Raw genomic sequence first — 20,014 nt, 5'->3', positions numbered from 1 at the left:
ATAATAATGCTGTCAACTTTTCAATAAAAAAAGCTTCCCTTTTTAATCAACTAAAGTTCAATGTGCCATTCCATTGATAACAATAAATAAAATAAATGGAATCCTTTGTTGCTTGATAAAATTCTAAATTCATTTGTACACTTTTGTTTCTTTACAAATTCATTGGTACCATACCAAAGCAATAAAAGATTCCATTTAGAGTGGCATATAGAACTTTATGAAAATTATGCTATTGTAAATTTGGACTCTACTTTCTTACGAAAGGTATATCCCTCTTAAAAAATAGTATCTTTATCAATAACGAGCTTTTTTATACTCCATTTTTAAATTTTAGAGTAGCATGTGGGGTTAATCCCAAGTTCATTCTGTTTACTGGTCGTTTGGACATTCTGAAATAACGAATATTGTGTTTATAAGCATTACGTTGAGGTTCTAATTAAGTATGTTTATACTTTACTTTCAGACAATATATACATCTATTTATTTGTTTTCTTGAAATTTAATTCAATTCATTTGGATGATTTGAGTCACTGTTGCAATTTGGCTATCTGCCTTTCATCAAGTCGATCATATTATATCATTAATGAAAACCCATTATTGGATGTGATTATTTCATTTAATATGAATGCCAAACTGTTGAAGTGAAATGCATTTGATCATCTTTTCACATGAGAAAAATAACATACTAGACAAATTTTATCTGTTAAAAGAGGTCAATCTATAAAATACTACACTAATTTGTGAGTTTGAAATTTCATGACTTATAGCTAATACTGACAAATATAGCTAAACTATAATTCCTAATTAAAAGTAGTTGCCATGTCTCTACCAACAATGTTAAATATATTGATTAGTAAACAAAATGTCCTCTTCATGTCTCTACCCAATTAATGCTATCATCATCAATTTCCTTTATATTCTATCTCTGTCACTTATACTTAACTTCAAGGAGAGAGTTTGGTGGGTGAGAACAATGGAGCACAATTCTGGGATTCGAGTGCCAAGGGTGAAACTGGGCTCCCAAGGTTTGGAGGTAACTAAAGACAAAAAGTAGCAAATTTTAGCTTCATCGATTAATACATTATACATATATACAAGATACAATAGATTCATGCTTGTTGTTTTTAACTATGAATTTGTAGCTATATGGAAAGTAATTTGTTACTCCGTATTTATTTTCGAATTCCACTTTTCTTCATGAAAGTATTCTTTGGAAATAAATTTGTTAGAACTCAATCTTAGAGTATAATTAATGATTGTGCACCCTATTCAAGATTGTGATGTAAAAAAAATTATCAATTTGGTGATCAAGAAATTTCATAACCCCACACCCTATATAGCATGAAAGAGTATTCAAATGATTACTCATTTTGTTGATCAGGTGTCTAGACTGGGGTTCGGCTGTGGGAGCCTCTCAGGCATACTGAATGCTCCCCTCTCCCATGAAGTCGGGGCCGCCATACTGAAAGAAGCATTCAACAAAGGCATAACACTCTTTGACACTGCTGATATCTATGGCCAAGATGGTGACAATGAGATTATGATTGGGAAGGTAACATAACACAATAAAAAGCATTCATTCTCTCTTCAAAATTTCAATCTCTTCACTACTTTTACTTATTCCGCAGTTAACTTGATGCAAGGCTCTGAAAGATCTCCCTCGCGAGCAAGTTCAGCTAGCAAGCAAATTCAGCATCTGTATGGCCGACATGAACCATGTTGAGGTCAGGGGAGACCCTGAGTACGTGAGGCAATGTGTTGAAGCCAGTCTCAGGCGCCTCGACGTGGATTGCATTGACCTGTACTACCAGCACCGCGTTGATAAAGCCGTGCCAATAGAGGAAACTGTGAGTAGTTTCAGCTCAAACTTATTAAAACTTTGCCAACCAAGGCGTGTCTTACTTACTTTTGGCATTGTTGAAGATGGGGGAGCTAAAGAAGCTAGTCGAGGAGGGGAAGATACGGTACATTGGGTTGTCTGAAGCTAGTGCTGGCACGATCAGGAGAGCACACGCGGTGCATCCCATCACTGCAGTGCAAATGGAGTATTCTCTTTGGAGTCGAGAGATCGAGGAGGATGTGATTCCACTTTGTAGATTAGTCTGATTTCTTTGTGGATGCAAAAGCAAAGTATTTTATTGTTATGCATGTTTTTTTTTTTTCCCCAGGGAACTTGGAATTGGTATAGTAGGCTATAGTCCACTTGGTCGTGGATTTTTTGGTGGAAAGGGAATGGTGGAGAGCTTGCCATCCCAGAGCCTCTTGGTAAGGAAATTTTTTATGTAAATGGGTGCAAAAGACTTACTCTCATTATGTGATGTTGTTATTGTTGACGTTGTTGTTTTGTTAGGCATTGCATCCGAGGTTTACGGGTGACAATCAAGTAAAGAACAGAGGTATTTACACCCAGTTTGCCGGCTTAGCTGCTAAGCATTCGTGCACTCCTCCTCAACTAGCTCTGGCTTGGCTTCTCCATCAAGGCGACGACGTTGTTCCCATCCCATCAACGACCAAGATTGAAAATCTTGAAGCTAACATTGCGGCGATGGGGGTGAAGCTCAAAGCAGAGGAATTGAGAGAAATAGTTGTTGATCAAATTGGTGGTGATAGGGAATATGACATCTTTTCTAAGTATACTTACAAGCTGGCAGATACCCCCACTGTATGACCACTTACATAATTATTGAAACAAAACTGCGTTTAATATTTAGGTATATGGATATTTTATTGAGTGAACTAAATTCAAACGACATGAACCATAAGGGCATCCACAATGGGCCCTTATAGGGCGTCCTATGCACCGCCACATCAGAATTTTATCCTCCTACCCTTCCACCTGTAGTGGGACTCCCTAAAGTCCGCCCTAAGCATTTTATTTATTTGATATTTTAAACACTACAAAAATTGAAAAAAACAACTTCATTTCATTGAATGTTTAAATTACACTACGAAAAAAAAACTACAAATTCTCAATGGCGGATACGCTTCCAAACTTCTTCAATCATGTCGTTTTATGAGTTGAGCAAGGTCTTGTTGGCTACGCATTGAGGTCTGTCTAGCTAGAACCTCATTAAAGCCCATCGGTAATACTCGAACGTGAGGCGGGGTCGCCGTGGTGGAGCTAGATCCACCTTCATCATCACCTAATCGGTGACACTTCCACCTTTAGCAAGATGATGTACGCATACATGACATCGGCAATGACTTCCTTGAACCAGAAACGCGCCGGACCTTTCACTATTGCCCACCGCGATTAGAGCACACCAAAAGCCCGCTCCACATCCTTCTGCGCAGCCTCCTGCTTTGCCGCAAATAAACTCTCCTGTCACCCATTGGGCAGCTGATCGTCTTCACAAAAACAGGCTACCTTGGGTATATGCCATCGGCCAAGTAGTACCTCATATGACATTGGCGTCCGTTGGTAGTGAACTCGATGGCCGGGCCGCGACCCCTGCATTGATCAGCGAAGAGGTTGGATGAGTTGAGGATGTTGATGTCGTTGTTCGACCCCGCTACACAGAAGTAAGCATGCCAGATCCAGAGCCGATGGTCAGCGACGGCTTCGAGGATCATCGTCGGGTGGCTGCCCTTGTATCCACTAGTAAATTGGCCTCTCCACGCCGTCGGACAATTCTTCCACTCCCAGTGCATACAGTCGATGCTCCTTAGCATTCCAGGAAAGCTCTGCACCGTCTCGTGCATCTTCATCAGGGTCTGGCAATCCTCAGCAGTCGGCCTTTGCAAATATGTGTTGCTATAAGCCTCCACAATTCCCCTACAAAAATTCTTTAGGCAATTGCGGCCAGCTTTTTCCGCGACGTGAAGGTACTCGTCGAACATATCCGTTGTGGTGCCGTAGGCCAACTGTCGGGGCGCAACTGTGCACTTCTGCAACGGCGTAAGTCCGGGTCTGCTGATGCCATCTTCCCGACTGGAAGTATTCATCACGTGCCTCCAACGTATGGACAATGCTGACAGAAAGATCACGCTGCATTCTAAAACGGCGGTGAAAAACCGTCGGGCCCCACCGTGGTTGCTCGGCAAAATAGTTGTCGAATAGACGTTGGTGAGCTACGTCGTGCTCGCGGCGGACATACGTCTGACGCCGAATCAGCTGAGGGATCTGCGCCGCCGCCGCCTGCTCCACCGCTTCACGCTCACGCTCCATTTCCGCCAAGCATTCCGCCGCAGCATCATTAACGCAATCGAATAAGGCCCGAATCAAGGCCCGAGTAATGTCTTCCGATGTACTCCAGTCATCGCCGAGGTTCATCTTTTTTAGTGAGGAAGTTGGAAAGTTTGAGAGATAGGAGAGAATAAATTGGGAGATGGGATAAATGGGTGGGGAAATTCGGTGTTTAAATAGAATAAAAATTCAAACAAAATAAATTTTTTTTTGAAAACGCGTTGCATCGTCCGCGGTATCGTCCTCGTCGCCCACAGTGGGGCGGATGATACCGCGGACAATGGATTACCCATCGTCCGCATAGCTACAGTGGCAGACGATAGTCCGCCCGATGCATCGGGCGGACTATCGTCTGCCCCATTGTGGATGCCCTAATAAATAAGTATATACACCCTTTGTCCCATAAGAATATGCAATCTTTCCTTTTTAGTTCGTCTCACAAGAATATGCACTTTCCATTTTTGGAAACTCTTTTCTCTCTAATGTGGTGGGACCCATTCCCAACTAACAATACTTTAATTACTTTTTCTCTCTACCTCTCTCTTACTTTACCAATTTTGTATTAAAACTCATGCCGAACCCAAAGTGCATATTCTTTAAAACGGAGGGAGTATATAATATTAGTGATATAATCATGTGATAACTCATACTATCTCTCGTGATAACAAAATAACTTAATTGGACCATATAATTTTATATTCTAGTGGCTAGAATTAATCCATCTTTTTTCTAATACTCCCTCCGTTCCCAAAGAATATGAACTATTTCCTTTTTCGTTCGTCCCTAATGAGTATGAACTTTCTAATTTTGAAATATTCAAACAACATACTACCCATACATATCATTTTATTTACAACTTATATCATTACCATTAACACTTTTACCATTATAATAATGTGGACCCCACTCTCCACTAACATTATTTCCACTACCATTTTCTTTCTCTCTCTCTCTTACTTTTCCTGTTATTTATTAAAACTCGTGTCGAATCCAAAGTTCATATTCTTTATGGACGGAGGGAGTATTTAAATATAAAAAGGATATTTTGACCTTTGAATATTTTCCGCAATTTTCTCCATTCCTCTATGTAAATAACCTAATATAGGTTCACAGCCAATAACATCTTCACCGTCGAGAGTAACGATCAGTCGAAGAACACCATGCATTGATGGGTGGTGAGGCCCCATATTCACTATCATAAGGTCGTTTCTTGGAATTGGTGTAATCATAAGTTTTTACCGAGTCAGTCTTCCATGCATTTCTGAAAGTAAAAAGTTCATTCCCATTTAAATGACTAAGCTCATCAAAAAGTATCATGCTTCAAATTAACGTGTTTTTATTTCTCGAATATCCAACTCATCAATTAATTCTTTATAGCGTCCTCTACTTCTTTTTGACAAATAGCCTAGTAGTCGTTGACGTTTTCCCAAAATTTTGCGCAAACCTCTCTGAGATGAAAAGTCTTTTTTGTGCAATTCCAAATGTGAAGTGAGTCTCCTTATCTTAGTGGTGAAACTGAATACTTGAAATTCAACAGACCCTCTATTTTCTTCGTTTTCTTTTTGAGAAATAATCAAAATTACGGAATTTTTTACCATAAAAAAATGCTCCTTTTTCCTTGTACGGATATGGATTTTACCGATCAGTAATAATAATGCTATTAATTTGTATGTGGTATATACAATAATTTAATGTAAGAAACTCCTAATTTTCTGAATTCAATCCAATCAATCGAATTTGAAATTATATTTAGATAGGAATAGAAAACAATTGGTACATTTTCACATGGAAGAATTTAGACCTAAAATTCATAAGTTTCTGTTAATTCATTTCGAGATCTAATTGAGATATTATTCAAAGTAATTTCATATTGGATACTAGAACGAGATGTGAGACAATAAAAGCGGATGGTGAATATATGTGTTTACTTTGATATACCCTAGAAATTCTATTTTCTATTCTAGGGTATATAGAAATAGGATCTAGGATATATAGAAAAATGTATTATTCACAAAATTTCAATCGCGGATACAGATGTATCCTTAACATACTGAAACGACTGCCATTATTGGTATCAAACCAATAACGATTCATACAAGCTAAATCTTCTAATCGATAATTAGGCCAAAGAAAGAGCTTTAATTTCATTAATTTATTTTTATCTCTATCAAGATGGTTATTTTCATGTGAAACTCGGCTGATGTTTGTTACGTTCGTTTCATTCCAAAATACTATATTTCTATCTATATAATTTATATTCTTTGAATTGAAACAAATTAGAATCTCACTTTTCTACGACGTTTAAACGATAAAACATTTTCCTGAACAAGTAAATTAAAATGCTTTTTGTCTCTATTTTTGGTTATTCTTTGATGTGGTAAAATAGTTTCATCCAAATTTTTCTTAGAAACATATCTTTGCTCTTGATATTTTTGATTAATTTGATGCTTACTCTTATGAAGCAGCGAAATACCTATGGTTTGGTACATAATGAATTGTCCGTCTTTTTTGCCAAACAGACGAAGTGGTTCTACAATCAATACTCCTTTCTTCATCAATTCTGAGAGAGTCAAATTCTTTTGAATCAACATTATATCCAAACTCATTGCTCTCTTTTGAATCGAGGATATAGTAATTTTTCTTGGATCTATCAGTCTAAGCAGGAGACAATAGATCTTGATATTATTGATCATTCTTTGATTCAAAGTTGCGTCCCATCTTAATTGAAAAAGCAAATAATGTTAAAAGTTTTGGGTACAAAATGTCACAGGTTCAAATCATGTCATCCCTACCTATTACTGACCCTTTGAGCAGTAACGAGGAATCAACCAAGATCGGTTCAAATTGCGTTGCGCGGAATTGTTCATTTTTATGAAACTATAGCATATATGCATATAAAATAAAAATGGATTCTTTAAAAAAAAAAGAATCTTTTCTTTACATTCTTTTCTATTCTGATAAGAAAGCGCTCTTAGTTCAGTTCGGTAGAACGTGGGTCTCCAAAACCCGATGTTGTGGGTTCAAATCCTACAGAGCGTGATTTTTTCTTCATGGATCCAATTAAAATGAAATGAATTCAGTCGCTTGCACAACAATTCAAATTGGACCTCCTGTGGATTAAAGAAAGGAGGAGGCCAATCAAATTTGAATTAATCAAAGGTCCAACTGATAAAGTTAGTAGATTTAAAGTAGAAAGACTAATCTGTTATTTCTTTCACACTCCCAACATGCCAATATTGGCACTAATGGTACGTAAGTGCAATTCGTCAGTCAAACAGCTATTCAGAGTTCCTAGAGCCCCTTGCAAGGCTTGTTGGAAAACCCGTTGTCGGACTTGATTAATTGCCCTTTGCTGTTCAAACTGAATCTTTTCATTTTTGTAATTTTCTAATTGTCCCAAAGTCTTATAAGTTGAATTAATTAAATTCAATTTTTCTCGTTCTATCTCAAAATATCCATTCACCCGAAACTGATCTGCTTCCATTTCTACTTTCCGTAAGCGGGCCCGGGCTTTTTCCAGCTGTTCAATGGCTCCCCCACGCAGTTCTTCTGAATTCCGAATAGTATTCAAAATCCTCTGTTTTCGATTATCTAATAAATCACTTAATAAAAGTAGATTATCTTTCCGTTCATTTTAAAACTTCTATAATCCCTTCCCGAACCAAACATGAATCTTTCGATTCATTTGGCTCTCACGCTCAATTACTTGGGGTAAATTCTAATAAATTTTTTATGAATGTAATGAGCCTATCCTCTTCATAGTCCAGAAAATGAAAAAAAAAAACGAATCGAATGCAAAACCAAAATACTTAGAGGACTCTTCTGACAAAATAAAAAATATGTAATTGTCAGCAAAGTTGTTTCTTTTTTTTCTTCAGTTCAAATCCAAAAATGCTTCTTACTTATACATAATACATAAGGCATAGGTCGTCGATTCCGCATTGGATAAAAGATAGAAAATACCCTTTAATTTAGAATAAGCGGTTCAAATCATTTTATCGAGATGAGTGCTCTATATCGATAAAATATTCATTTTATTTTAAACCCATCTCTATATTAACATAGTGGTAGAAAGGGTACCATGCTGCGTCTAGACTTCAAACAGTTTGCTTTAACCATCTTAAGAGCCCCACATTATTGGTTGCTAGAGAATCAAAGTGAATTTGCCAATTAATCACGAAATGCTGTGGTTCTTGCATATAATTTCTTAAGAAAAGTAATTCGCGAGATCATGCACCTTTCTTTCCTAGTTATAATGGAAAAAGGTACAGCTGATTGGATATTCGAACTCTTTACAACTTATAAATGGATATAACCCTTTTGGTATGAATAGTTTATCAGTCTGGGCATGGATGTTCTTATTTGGACATCTTGTTTGGGCTACTGGATTTATGTTCTTAATCTCCTGGCGGGGATATTGGCAAGAATTGATTGAAACTTTAGCATGGGCTCATGAACGCACACCTTTGGCGAATTTGATTCGATGGAGAGATAAACCCGTGGCGCTTTCTATTGTGCAAGCAAGATTGGTTGGATTAGCCCATTTTTCTGTAGGTTATATATTCACTTATGCAGCTTTCTTGATTGCCTCTACGTCGGGAAAATAAAAGGCCACGAATATACCAATTCAAATCGTATACTCTTAGGGTCCCACTACAAGTGAGACATTTCTTATAAATAGTTAAAGTGAAGAGAAAGTAAAATAAGAGAGAAAATAATATAGAAGAGAGTCGTATATACACTATTATCTTACTTACTTTACTTTATCTCTACTCTAACTATTTATTATCATTTTTGCAAAACAACGTCCGATTTGGAGCGCCTCACTTGTAACGGGACGGAGGGAGTAGGAATTCACTTTCTCTCTCCTAAAATAATTCAAAATTCTAAATTTGATAACTTTATAAATATAAATTATATTTTTACAAAAAATATATCAAATTAAAGATAATTTTATGACGATTCCAACAAGATCCTAATTGCATGGTATTATATCAAAAATGAAAAAAATGATAGTACTATTATACGTTTATAAAATGATATAGTGTTTTTGATGTTTGTTGTTACTGTTTATTGAAAAAAAAAGATATTTTTTATGCATAAAATGAATATAATGTTTTTAAATTTTATGTTGTTGTTCATGTTTATTGTAACTGTCTTCTTGGAAAAAATGATATTATACGTTTATAAAATGATATGGTGTTGCTGATGTTTGTTATAATTGTCTTCATGGAAAAATGATATTGTAAGTGCATACAATGATACTTTTGGTGCATAAAATAATGTTTATAAAATGATATGGTGGTATTGATGTTTGTTCTTATTGTCTTTTTGAAGAAATGATACTTTTGGTGCATAAAATGATACTTTTAGTACACTTTACGGAAATTTTTATAAATGATAAACTTGAAATTGAACAAAAAAATCCTCACTTCCTTAAGTATTGCATTAAACCTCTCGTGTAAACTTGACGAAAAAGTTGTCTAAATACTAACGCCCTGAGGAAAAAAAAGTCTATAATTAATGATTTTAGATAATCTTCTTACAAACATAAAACAACGCATTAAACAACATACTGCCCGGTAATTAAAAACACACTATAAAATGAGAACATTGGTCTTAGCTCCATGAGCGGTAGCTTCATAAATGTGAATGGAATGAACTTTGATAACCGAATAAATTATGGAAGGCTCCAAATCATTGAGTAGTGTGTGGAATGGTTCCATGATGTCGACCTTTATTCCTACTAGTATCAACCCCGTGCTCGCACGGCTCATTGATTTTTCTTCCTATTAACTTTATATTGTGAAATAATTTTATGAGAAGATAAATATTATTGTACGGAATTTTAAATCATAAATATATATAACTTGAGTATGAATAAAGTGTGACATTGAACTTTTAATTAAATTTATATATTTAAAAGTTGAGGTGTGCAAAGTAAATTTTAGTTAGGTATGAAAATTTAGAAAACATGTTATAGGTTACATATATTTACTTAATGCAAAGAGAAAAGAGAAAAATTCAATTAGAAAAATTTACACAAATTTACATCCTTATTTTTAGAAGATTTCTTGCTAGTAGTTGGTTCTTTCGAATGTTGTTGTTAGCTCGCTGTTAACGTAAGCATCTTCCGTCTCAGTCTCACTCACTCTTTACTCCTATTTTAGTCACAAGACTCACAACAACCCCTTGTCCTTCCTTCCTCTTTCACTAGACTTTTGATGACTCAGAAGTATGTTAGGATGTAGATCATCGAGGAAGGTAAATTCCATCGTTTTTTTTTTCTATAGTAAGATCACATATTATGAACATAATAACCACACAAAAAGAGTGCTTAAAATAGATGATCATAGAAAATTTAGTGATACAACAGAGAAAATACAATGAGAAAGTGATATAAGCTAGAAATGATACCATAACATACCTTTAGGGCATGATTGGTAGGCCCTAAAATCCCATAAACACACGCAAAAGCCCAAAAAAGGTGGAGCTATCTCACCTTCTCCGCCGTTTGGTAGAGGTCGATTTAGTCGGACGACCCAACACAAAATTCCCGGATCTCTCGGAGATCGACAATAGATTCGTTGATTCTTGCAATTCACTATCTCACAAATTTTGTGGTATTAATTCTTCTCCGCTTCTCCGATTTCGTGAAGTGGAGTTGTATGCCCAAATTGCCCTCCTACTGTTCGTTCTCTACAACACAGAGGCAACACCGGTCATTCCTTGTCGGCGGTAAATTGAGGTCTCCGACAACCACATGTATGCCGTTACACTTATCGCTAATCTGAATGACTGAAGTTCAACACTATAGCTTTATACAGTGCTACACATGAACACATCGACTCTAATTTTGATTTATTTCATGATATGTGAACAGTTACTAGTGAGATCTGAATTGAATTTATAGATGCAATTTCATTATGTGTAAGGTATTTGTCGAGCTTTATTCGACGCAGACTACCCCAGTAGATCGAGTAGCAGGTCGGTAGGTATGAATTCCCCACTCTCTTTGATGGTCAGCCATGATTGATACCATCCCTTTTTGATGCATAGACAATAGTCACTACCCCCGGTGTTTTTCGTACCCATAAGCAAAAAATGGCTGTGATGTTCGCATTTGTTATTGTTGCTTTGTACATTTTAAGTGATCATGTCCTGTACACTTAGCGCTGATGTTGGATATATGGGTGTATGATGTTGAATTTGAAAAGGCTATTTGGTTGCTGGTGTTGATTGTGCAAATTTGTGAGGATATGGTTGCCCATCGATAACCATGTGTGTGTGTGTTGTAGATTTACTCACACCATTACTTTTGCTTCAGACTGCAGACCTGTTGTTGTAGGATGGTTAAAGACAGGAAACGAAAAAGAAAGGAGACGGAGGCCGTTGTCTTTACGGTGGACGTCATTGTCCGTATGCAGCAACAAGATTTGTTTGTTTACTGCAATTCTTGAGTAATTGACTCAGTTTTCGTTACATTTGCTTTCTCAAATAGATTTTGACTGGAATGGTAGCAGGTGAGAAGCATGGCATCAGAAATTTCGTTTGAACCAAGACTTAACCTAGATGATAGTGATGCTGAATATGTGCCCCTTCTCCGGTCGGGAGCATGGGCTGATATTGGCTCTCGCTCGGACATGGAAGATGTATATGTTTGTGCAGAGAACATGATGAATGACTATGGTTTTAGCGGCTCTATGGAGTTTGTAACTCTTTCTATCTATACTAACTTAATATGTTTATCTCTTACTTTCGACATGTGGAATCGTAGCTATTCTTGGATGTGGTAAAGAATCTTGTTTAGGGAGGTTTGTATGGCTAGTATGTAATGAAATATTTTCTGTATTGGTCGGGTTTTTGATGGACATGGAGGGAAACATGCTGCTGACTTTGCGTGCTATAATTTGACAAGGTTCATTGTTGAGGATGGAGATTTTTCCGCAGGACATTGAGAGGGTGTTGTCGTCGGCATTTTTACAAAAGGATGTTGATTTGCTTTTGCAGAAGATTGCTCCACGGATGCAGATCTTGTCTCAATGTAGGTCACTGGTGGTGGCGAATGTTGGAGACTGCAGAGCAGTACTCTGTCGAAGGGGTAAAACGATAGAGATGTCGAGAGATCATAAACTTGTTTGCTTGAGGGAGAGGCATCATGTATATAACGACTTTCTCAACAGGCAGATAAATGTTGCACGTGCATTGGGCGACTGGCACATGAAGGACTGAAAGGTGATGATGTCGGACCACTTACAGTAGAGCTTGAACTCATGACCACGAGGCTCACTGAAGAAGATGAGTTTCTCATCATCGGGTGTGATGGCATGTGAGACGTGTTTCTGAGCCAAAACGCTGTGGATTTTGCTCGTAGAAGACTCCAGGAGCACAACGACTCCTTGATGTGCAGCAAGGATCTCGTGGACGAAGCTTTGAAGAGAAAGAGTGGAGATAATTCATCGGGTGTGATGGCATGTGGGAAGTGTTTCTGAGCAAAAATTCTGTGGATTTTGCTCGTAGAAGACTCAAGGAGCACAACGAGGCTACTGGCATTGGCTTTCCCTTTTTCCACTTTCCTTTCCCTTGGTTTCTTTCTCATTTTTAACTACTAAATTAAACTAGGACTAACATTTATTAATCATTCATTTCCTTAGTTACTTTCTTGATTTAGTGTAGAAAAAAATAAAGCCAAACAATCTCCTTACTAACTTTTTTCACCTTTTTTAGAATACAAAAATAAAGCCAAACAAACTTTTTTTTACCTATAAATCACATTTTTTGTACCCAATGAGATTTTCACCCAAAAATTCCCTCTAAACAAATACATTTTGCCATTTGTGTCATAGAGGATATTTTAGGCATACACAAAACTAGTACCAAAAGTGATATTATAATATTTTATCTCATTCTCCTCACCCTTTACGCTATTATTATTAATAAATATTTATATTATTTTTGAAGTTATAAATTAATAATTAATTTGTTTATTAATATCATTCAATATATTGAATTATTATTATAGTTATAATTATATTAATTATAATAATAATATTATTATTGTGATACTAAAAACTAGTAGTAATTAATAAATAATTATAATATAATTATTTAAGTTATGAATCATATAATATTATAATAAGAGTTAAGGCCAAAATTGATCCTAAATATATGACCATTTTACTTTTTTGGTCCTAAACATTATCTTTTGGATTTTTTGGTCCTGCACATATAGAAATTTGATCATTTGGGTCCTCGTCAATAGTTTCGTTAATTTTCTTAACAGTCAACACGTTTTGCCCAATTTTGACCAGATTAGAATCTTAATTATGATTTTTAAGTCACTAATTTTTTCCTAATTATTTTAATAAATATATCCATTCAAAATCAGAAATAAATAAATAAATAAATAAATAAATAATAAAATGAAATACAAGGCAAACGACGGGACCTCCTCTCAACATCGAGAACACCCTTCAATTTGTAGATTACATACTCCGATTTACTGCCCCAATTTCAAATCCATCAACACATTGATAAAAAAAAATTAACAGGAAGCACGAATTAGGGATTAGGATTAGTGTTTACCTAATGAAGCCATTGTTGTTGAGGTCAGCAGCGAACAAATCCTCCACCGTCATTTCCCGATGCAGCGCCCAATTCGCAATTTTCCGGTGCCTCTTGTCAACCCTAGCCTCCGCCAGGTACAGAAAAGCACGCACCACCACCAGCGTCGACAACAACAGCCACAACGACGCAAACAGCCTCCCCGTTATCGTCTTGAACGCCTTGTCGCCGTACCCCACCGTCGTCACCGACAGGTAAACGGAATCCACCCAATTGAGGCGCTCCACCAGGTGGAGGAACAGGATCCCTATCCCGATCGGAGGTTAGCTCTAGGACTAGGTTTCACCGTCATCTGCCTATTTGCCGTCAGTCGCCGATCGGAGGAAGATTTCGTCGAATTGAGTGAAATGTTGAGAGAGAGAGACGCATTTCATTTTATTATTTACTTATTTATATCTTTCTGTTTTTTAATGAATATACTTGTTAAAATAATTAGGGAATAAGTAGTGACTTAAAAACTATAATTAAGATTCTAATCTGGTCAAAATTGGGCAAAACTTGTTGACGGTAAAAAATTAAGGGAACTATTGACGGAGGACCAAAATGATCAAATTTCCATATGTGAAGGACCAAAAAATCTAAAAAATAAAGTTTAGGACCAAAAAGGTAAAATAGCCATATGTTTAGGATCAATTTTGACCTTAACTCTTATAATAATAATAATTTTAATTTTGTTATTATTATTATTATTATTATTATTTTATAGTAATTAATAACTAATCAATATAGTTTTAATAAAAAATTAATTAATTTTGAATTGTATTCATAATGATATAAAGAGTTGAATACTTTTAGTTAGGTGTTTCAACCCTAAAATGAGTACAAAATAATTTAATAAAAAATATTCAATTGATTTAATTACTTTAAATAATTTATTTAATTAGATATTTTGTTCTTAGTTTATATTATATGCAATTAAATGTATGTATAAAACACTACATAAAAGAATAAAAAGAAGAAAAAAGAAAGGAAGATAAAATACTAAATAGGAAGAAGAAAATGAAGAAAAAAGAAAGAAGAAATAAGAAGGAAATAAAGAAGAAAAAAAGAAATAAGAAAGGATGAAAAAAATCACATGTTTGGTACTATTTGATTAAAATTTTCAAAAATATCCGCCATAACAAAAAAGTCATATGTTTGGTACCAAGGGTTATTTTTGTCATGGGGTACCAAAAACGATATAAAATAAAGACCAGGTACCATACCATTTATGTGCGAAAGTGGAAGATCAGATACCATTTACGTAGTTCACTCTTATATATGTATAGATGCCATGAACAAAAATTGTATTTGTAAGGTAAGTAGCTAGGAATAGTAAGCCTTCAAATATCTAAATTAACAAAATAACCATGGGATGATTTAACTTCTCCAAATTAAAATCTACAAATTTGCACCTTTAAATATAAATAATAATTTTTAAAAAATTGAATAACTAATTTAAAATTTTATTGACGTGTGGAAACTATATAGGGGCATACGTTTTTTCTTATAAGATGAATTTAATATTTTAATTTTTTTTCTATTCTCATTAATAATTCACGATAGCAAAAATGTAACGGTAAAAGAATGATGAGTATTAACTTCTTGATATCAAATTGAGTGTTAAAAAGAAGATAAATGACATTTAATTAAGATAATTTTATATTATTTGATACTTATGAAACTATATCTTTTAACCTAAAATGGCAGTGTATTAATGAGTTTTGATTAAATTTTTAACCTTTATGTAAAACACATATATACTTGTTAAAATGGCAGTGTATTAATGAGTTTTGATTAAATTTTTAACCTTTATGTAAAACACATATATACTTGTTTGGTACTTAAATGAGAGCTTAGCGATTTCCAATGTTCACAAAAATAATTTGTACATAAATTTGTTCAATATATTGAAATAAATTAAGATACACACGGGTGTTAAGATTACGTTGATCCATCAATTTATACGGTGGATTTCTATTTATTACTAACGCTTAACCAAGCAAAACTTATTTCCCCACTCCACAAATGTGATTGGTGCAATATTAAATTATCATACTCCAATTATTACTAATACACTATATTTTATAATAGAAATATATTTTAGGTTAGTATCTCAAAACTCGACTTTTATGATGATGATGAAGAATTAAGAAGCTGGAAGATTTGAGAATTATAAGATTAAAATAGTTATGTGCATATGTTATTTCACATGAATAAGCCGAAGGGGTTGGCAGCGAAAGCGCATGCATAAATCAATTACATAATAATCAGATCTATTTAGCGGATTATTTAGACAAATTCTATTCGCGTAATTATCTCACGTATCATGCTGATAACTCAAATAATAACATGCTTTAAATTAATAGAAACCTAAAACATGCTGTTCTAAGGTTTAGCCATTATACCTTGATGATTCTCCAAAGAATCGAAGATGGCTAGCGCCTTCTCCACGTGAAGATCTTCAGTACAAAACCACGGATCTTCTGACTGGTTCCCGGACTGTGAACTGATATCAGGGTGGGCTGATCTCACCAGCGCACTAGGACTTAAATAGAGAAGACAGAAATCCTTTCCCACGGAGGAGAAAAATTCGACCTCTACTAGGAATAGAGAGGGCCGAAAATTTTGAGAGAAAATTAAGTATATTTTCTGTCTCCTTTATTCTCCTATTTATAATAAGTCACATATTGGGCCCAGTCAGGGATCTATGGAAGGCTTTGGATATTGGTTCCTCCAATTAGCTTTTTACTAATTAAATTAAACCCAATTTAATATAAGCTTAAAATTGGAATATTACGAGCAACCACTACAGAAGTAATACTGCACTCCCCATCCAAATCCGAAATTACAAGTACTTCGGGTTTCCAATACTTTATATTTATTTCCCGCACTTAAGATAGAAACATCCATTAATTAATTATTGTTTGCTATGGACTTAATTAATTAATATCTTATTTATTCCAAGAGAGGACTCAGCAAGAAAATCTTATTTATTATTCATAGAGTAGTTAAACTCCAACTAGCTAGGTTCCGAATAATAAAACCTTATTTCAAGCTTCTCTTGAGGATGTTATCAAACGAGACTCACCTCGCGCACGATTCAACATAATAGCAATCCTAGCACCGCTAGATATTAATCACCACTACCCAATATACCAGGCTTATTGGGTTGCGAAAAACCCGCACCATTTGGTAAGTCAAAGTAGTGCATAATCAATACCGTATGCTCAATGCTAACGTACATTGATTGAGAAATAATTTACGAGACCTCGTCTTTCAGTAGATAGCATAAAGACTGTCTCGCTGTTAGATCCATTCAGTGCTATACCACACCAACGTCATCTTATTTCAGTAAGGCTTAGAAATAATCGGACTGACATTGCAACCTTTCACGATAGGTAGTCTAAGCCTATCTAGGTTGTGAAATTATTCTTTTTCTTTGTTTAGAACTGACCGTGTTACCTTAAAGTGGACGACGCCCATAACCGATCTACTAAAACAAAGACTTAGACTTTGTTAAATTACTTATACATTTAAATATGCAATTAACATCCATTAAATGTAAAATATAACAACATTATGACAAAAATAATCTGTTTATTCATTTGAAAAATAAAATGAAAGTTTTAACAGTATTCAATCACTCGAAAGGTGATTTCTAGTATACAAACTCTAACATAAGCAACACTCCGTATTTGTATGTTAGTAATAGTATCATGATGTATTTTTAAAGTAATGTTGTTATATAGGTATTTATGTCATAATAATGTCGTTTAATTGGACAAATATTGTCAATTGTCATTCATTGGTTACATAATGTTTATTATATGATTAGTAGTGTAACAATGCATTGAATATTATTAATATACTATAATTATGACCGTTACAACTAAAATGGAAGGTAATTTCATAAAAAAAACTTAATAATTTTCATCTCTTGCATATAATTTTTATTCAAAAACTCCCAAACCTTTTATAGATTAGTACTACTATAACTGATATTTATAGTAAAATAAATAAGTTACGAGAGTCTTTTAAAGCCTTTAAAATAAGAATAAAAAAAAACCATTCAAAATTACCTAATATCAAAACTCATAAAATAAGAATAAAAAAAAACCATTCTAAATTACCTAATATAAAAACTCACAAATATCAACACCTATAAAATTAAAAATAAAACTAAAAATCTATCAATATATAAAGTGAGAGTTTTGGAGAAATTTTTTAAATACCAATTTTACCTTTTTTGGCAGGAAACTGTGCATTACCACTGTTGCTTTTTGCGTTTTTTTTTTTTGCACCATTTTATGTTAATATTCTATATCATGTTTTATTTTTTGCACAATTTTCGGCCATTCTGGAAAAATGTGTAGAGGCAGCAGGCCTATATATGTTATCATGAAGGCCTATTTTTACTCTATTACAACATTTAAGAGTGCAATGTATATTTATTCTAATCTGCCAAAGCATTCCATTATCCTTTAAGCCTCTTTGCAAGCCATCCTGAAAAATTAAATACACATCATTAGTAAATTTCTATTGTATTAAATATTGTTTACAAAATATAATTGACCTTCTAATTACCTGCAACATGAAAAATCAAAGCAAACATTAATGACTTATAAAATTTGGAACTAATAAGTACCTCAATTAAAAAGAAAGAATGTGTAGAATTTGTAATAAGCATATGATTAATATTTTTGTATTAATCATAGATGATAGAATGTGTAGAGTCATAGGATTAATGTGCAACCATAAAAAAGAAAGAATGACATACCTTTATTATTATAGTAAAAAACTGAGTTCAGAATAATTAGGCTTTGTAGCCTCTCATGCTTGCCATGACACCTTTTTCTATCTATAACTGTAGTAGTCGCCCATACTTGCCATCTCATCTTCTTCTCTTCTCTATGTAATGACGGTAGTTTGAAGAGAGAGAACAGACTGCTTCGTTTTCTTCTTTTCTCTCCTTTTCCTAAAGTGTAGTATTGAATATCTATACTTCTATACTACATCTATCTCCTCCACCAATACTAATACTAATATACAAATATAAAACTATTGATGAAAAAAAAACAGTGAACAAATGCATTGGAGAGACTTCCCAAGCAAGTTTTGAAACACTGATAAATAGGTGTGCAATCAATTGAGACTGCATTTATTTATGTGAAGTAATTTTTTTGATGCAGTGCCTATCTCGGAACGATTCAGAATTTATTGTGGTATAATTAAATTGTTGTAATGAATATTTGTAGATATAATATAAGTATATAATAATTAAATTATTAATCATATTTTATTCAAGATATATACCTATAGGTACTATTATCTATTGACTTAAATTATGCTAAAGCGAGTATATTAATTGTGGAAATTTTAGGTTATTTTAGTATTTGCTTGCTCATGTTGGCCTATTTCTAAAATGCATGTTTTTAGTCATGGGCAAATATATGTTTTATTTTCAAGAGACAAAATTATATACTACTATTCTATAATGATGATGTTGATGTTACATTTGATTCTATTATTATGTTGTTTACTAAAACATTTTTTTATAGTCAAAGTGTATTTGAATTTTTCTATTTGATTGAAAGTACTTTAATCTATTTTTTCAAATTAAATATTGATTTATTCCAATAATTTGTTGTTGATGCTTATACTATGCTTGAGACTGGTCGTCTACTGTTTGTTAGAACCCAGCAAAAAAAATTATGTGCTATGATGTATAGTGGTTTGGCGGAGGTTGTACTGCGAGGTGAGACAGATGGTTAGATGCATGGTAAATCAATCATTCTGCCTTCCAGTTCTGTTGGTGGTGCAAGATATATGATCCAAAATTATCAAGATGCGATGGCTATTTATAGATGGATTGGTTATCCAAATTTGTTTATTACATTTACATGTAATCCGAAGTGGCCAGAGATTGTTACCCCTCCGTTTTTAAAAAAATAACAACTATTTCCATTTTGGGTCGTTCCTAAAAAATAGAAAATTTAGAATCTTTCTATTTTAGGACATGGACCCCACAATCTACCAACTCTACTTTCATTATTTTTTTTCTTTCTCTCTTACTTTACTCAATTTTCTTTTATTCTTTTTTACTTTACCAATTTTTCTCTCTTACTTTACTAATTGTGTATTAAAACCCATGCCGTTTTAAATGTTTATATTTTTTGAATACGGAGGGATTAGATTTCTTGGAGTTAAGAGACTAAAATTAGA

The 20,014-nt window shown here is 34.2% G+C and overlaps 2 protein-coding genes, 1 non-coding gene and 2 pseudogenes across 3 annotated transcripts; 4 read left to right on the top strand and 1 right to left on the bottom strand.

Moving 5' to 3' along the window:
- The first annotated feature begins 878 nt into the window (after window positions 1-878).
- LOC125219696 (perakine reductase-like) lies at window positions 879-2,706 on the top strand. Its single transcript, XM_048121738.2, has 6 exons — window positions 879-1,033; window positions 1,382-1,552; window positions 1,644-1,847; window positions 1,924-2,079; window positions 2,169-2,265; window positions 2,351-2,706. Exons 1-5 carry the CDS (start codon window positions 974-976, stop codon window positions 2,196-2,198), a joined length of 621 nt encoding a protein of 206 aa, XP_047977695.1. The 5' UTR covers window positions 879-973; the 3' UTR covers window positions 2,199-2,265; window positions 2,351-2,706.
- Window positions 2,233-2,668, top strand: LOC148934096 (perakine reductase pseudogene; annotated as a pseudogene).
- A 657-nt stretch (window positions 2,707-3,363) lies between the features above and the next one.
- LOC125220413 (uncharacterized) lies at window positions 3,364-4,273 on the bottom strand. The gene is made up of 3 exons (XM_089062184.1): window positions 3,855-4,273; window positions 3,654-3,775; window positions 3,364-3,512 (listed from the first exon to the last, which is right to left on the bottom strand). The coding sequence occupies exons 1-3, from the start codon at window positions 4,271-4,273 to the stop codon at window positions 3,364-3,366; spliced, it is 690 nt and encodes a 229-aa protein (XP_088918310.1).
- A 2,878-nt stretch (window positions 4,274-7,151) lies between these two features.
- TRNAW-CCA (transfer RNA tryptophan (anticodon CCA)) lies at window positions 7,152-7,225 on the top strand. Its single transcript has one exon. It is a non-coding gene; the product is annotated as a tRNA-Trp (tRNA).
- Window positions 7,226-11,290: 4,065 nt separating this feature from the next.
- Window positions 11,291-12,678, top strand: LOC125220414 (putative protein phosphatase 2C 22; annotated as a pseudogene).
- Window positions 12,679-20,014: the final 7,336 nt, after the last annotated feature.

The sequence above is a fragment of the Salvia hispanica genome, chromosome 1 (assembly GCF_029641045.1).
Source record: "Salvia hispanica isolate PSC_SH4W2 chromosome 1, Shi_PSC_v1, whole genome shotgun sequence".
Taxonomy (NCBI): Eukaryota; Viridiplantae; Streptophyta; class Magnoliopsida; order Lamiales; family Lamiaceae; genus Salvia; species Salvia hispanica.
This window is presented reverse-complemented; position numbering and strand designations above follow the sequence as displayed.

Bases quoted from the DNA above. Each gene is read 5' to 3' on its own strand.
- LOC125219696 (XM_048121738.2), top strand. From the start codon at position 974: ATGGAGCACAATTCTGGGATTCGAGTGCCAAGGGTGAAACTGGGCTCC. The intron at 1,848-1,923 runs GTGAGTAGTTTC...GCATTGTTGAAG, and splicing joins CCGTGCCAATAGAGGAAACT to ATGGGGGAGCTAAAGAAGCT. The intron at 2,080-2,168 runs GTGATTCCACTT...TTTTTTCCCCAG, and splicing joins GTCGAGAGATCGAGGAGGAT to GGAACTTGGAATTGGTATAG.
- LOC125220413 (XM_089062184.1), bottom strand. From the start codon at position 4,273: ATGAACCTCGGCGATGACTGGAGTACATCGGAAGACATTACTCGGGCC. The intron at 3,776-3,854 runs GCACCACAACGG...GAATTTTTGTAG, and splicing joins GCCCCGACAGTTGGCCTACG to GGGAATTGTGGAGGCTTATA. The intron at 3,513-3,653 runs GTATGCACTGGG...ACTTCTGTGTAG, and splicing joins AATGCTAAGGAGCATCGACT to CGGGGTCGAACAACGACATC.